We start from the raw sequence: 1,859 nt of genomic DNA, 5'->3' as shown, positions 1-1,859 counted from the left end.
GGGGGGGGGTTGGAAGAGGGTGGATGGGTGGGAAATGAAGTGTTTACCGGGGCTCTGCGCATGCGCCTGGGGGGACAGCGCGCGGAAGCCGCGCGGGCGGGAGTGCGAGCGCGCCTGCGCCGGACGGAACTCGCTCTGCGACCGCGCGGGCTCCCTCGAGCCCTGACCTACTTCTCGCGGCGCCCCGCAAGCTAAGCAGGGCCCGCTGGGGCTGCGGCGCGAATGGGAGACCGAGTCCCTGCGGCAGGACGGAACGGTGCCGCCGATGGGGTGCAGGGGTGAAAAGGCCCTACAGCCGCTCCCTCCCTCCCTCCTAGCACAACCCGGCTGATGCTCTGCTTGCAGATGTTTCCACCCCTGGAAGGGGCTACGAGACTGCTGAAAGATGGGCTGCAAAGCTAAGATCATCTCGGTAAATCAGAGAAGGGGCCTGAGGTCAGACGGCATCTCTCCAGGGATGTCTCCAGCTGCACGGGGGGCATGTGGGGCTGGGAGCAACGAGGCCTCCAGACCCCGAGTCAGGCCACAGGGCTGAGCAGAAGACCTCCCCTGAGGCCAGTGAGGTAACCCTTCCAGCCCACCCAGCGCTGGGGAGGCCACGGCAGGTACCAGCCAACAAGAAACCAGTGAGCGGAAAAGCTGCTGGAAAGCCCAGGCTGTAAGGAGGGGCTGAGAAAGGCTGCAGGCATCACATGGCAGCCAAAAATGAACAAAATTAGTGAAAACTGATTAAAAGCATATCCCCTGCTGATTTGGACACTGCTCACCCCTACTTAGCTGTCTCAAAACACTGCCTTGTATTTTCTGAGGTCTGTTTCCTGCTCTTCAAGCTTGTTTCTACTGATGATATTTTGGCATGATGAGAAACCCAAGACAACTGCATTTCTGGCTCCATCTATACCCGTGCTCAGGAAGCTGCAGCAGAAACACCAGCCAAGCAGCATCTCTAGTTACCATCACATCCAATTTAAAGCTTTCAAAGAGCAAAAATAGCAGTTGTACTGCTACCCCTAAATAGTAACTAGCTAAATTTATTAATATACAACAAGACTTTACAGAAGTGTTGGAGAGGAGAAATGCACAGAATTTCAGTGGAAAACACACATTACTCTGATGCCACCATATGCAGAACTGGACTGTTGGCTGCTAGGTCAGAAGGGACCTTGAAGCAGGCTCGCATGCACAGCTTTGATCATCCCAAAATAATCCTGCGGTGACAATTCCCCCAGGTGTTGAGATCTCATCCTTTTACAAGGTGTTTGTGTTTCTAGGCAGTATTCAGGGTGCTGGAGTGAATCTCTGCCCCAGGCTGCATCAGCTGCCTCATCCAGTTGCTCAGCTGTTTTCCCACATAGCTACTATTCTTTTTTCCTCTGAAGGCTGGGAAAAAGATGGCTTGAAACAACACAAGACTGCCCTTTTCCAAACACCCATCAGCTCTTACCTCCATTCTCAGCATAAGCCCAACAACTTTGCCGTTATCCACCCTTAAATGCCACATCCTAAAAAGGGACACCTGGTTCCAAGCTCTGCCTCACACAGCAGCTTCTCATAACAAGCTGATGACACCCCTGGAGGGACTGATCCAGTCCTCCCTGCCCTCAGCCCCTTCCTTGAGCATCTGCCCCGGGGGCAGAGCTAAGCAGAGATTATTTTTTGATTCTCAGGTTCAGCCCTCCCCCCTGCCCCATAGCTACCGGCAGTGATCCCTGGACAAGCCTATTTCTGTTTGGCTTGAAAAGGCTACGCTGGCATTTGAGGGATGAGCGGGCCCCACAGCACCCTCTTCCCCCTTGTCATCCCTACCCCTCACCCTGGGGAAGAGGGACCCTACCCATGGCTTACAGCACCTGTGTCAG

The 1,859-nt window shown here is 54.6% G+C and overlaps 1 protein-coding gene across 1 annotated transcript in view; it reads right to left on the bottom strand.

Moving 5' to 3' along the window:
• The window catches only part of MGEA5 (meningioma expressed antigen 5 (hyaluronidase)), a 25,788-nt gene extending 25,380 nt beyond the window's left edge, over window positions 1-408 (bottom strand). Inside the window, exon 1 of the mRNA XM_009894253.1 lies at window positions 48-408. Coding sequence (XP_009892555.1) covers window positions 48-408 — 361 coding nt within the window. The remainder of the gene's footprint in view (window positions 1-47) is intronic.
• Between the last annotated feature and the right edge of the window lie 1,451 nt (window positions 409-1,859).

Source organism: Charadrius vociferus, unplaced genomic scaffold (genome assembly GCF_000708025.1).
Source record: "Charadrius vociferus isolate BGI_N301 unplaced genomic scaffold, ASM70802v2 scaffold711, whole genome shotgun sequence".
Classification (NCBI taxonomy): domain Eukaryota; kingdom Metazoa; phylum Chordata; class Aves; order Charadriiformes; family Charadriidae; genus Charadrius; species Charadrius vociferus.
The sequence above is the reverse complement of the archived record's forward strand: the minus strand, read 5'-3'. Positions and strand labels throughout refer to the sequence as shown.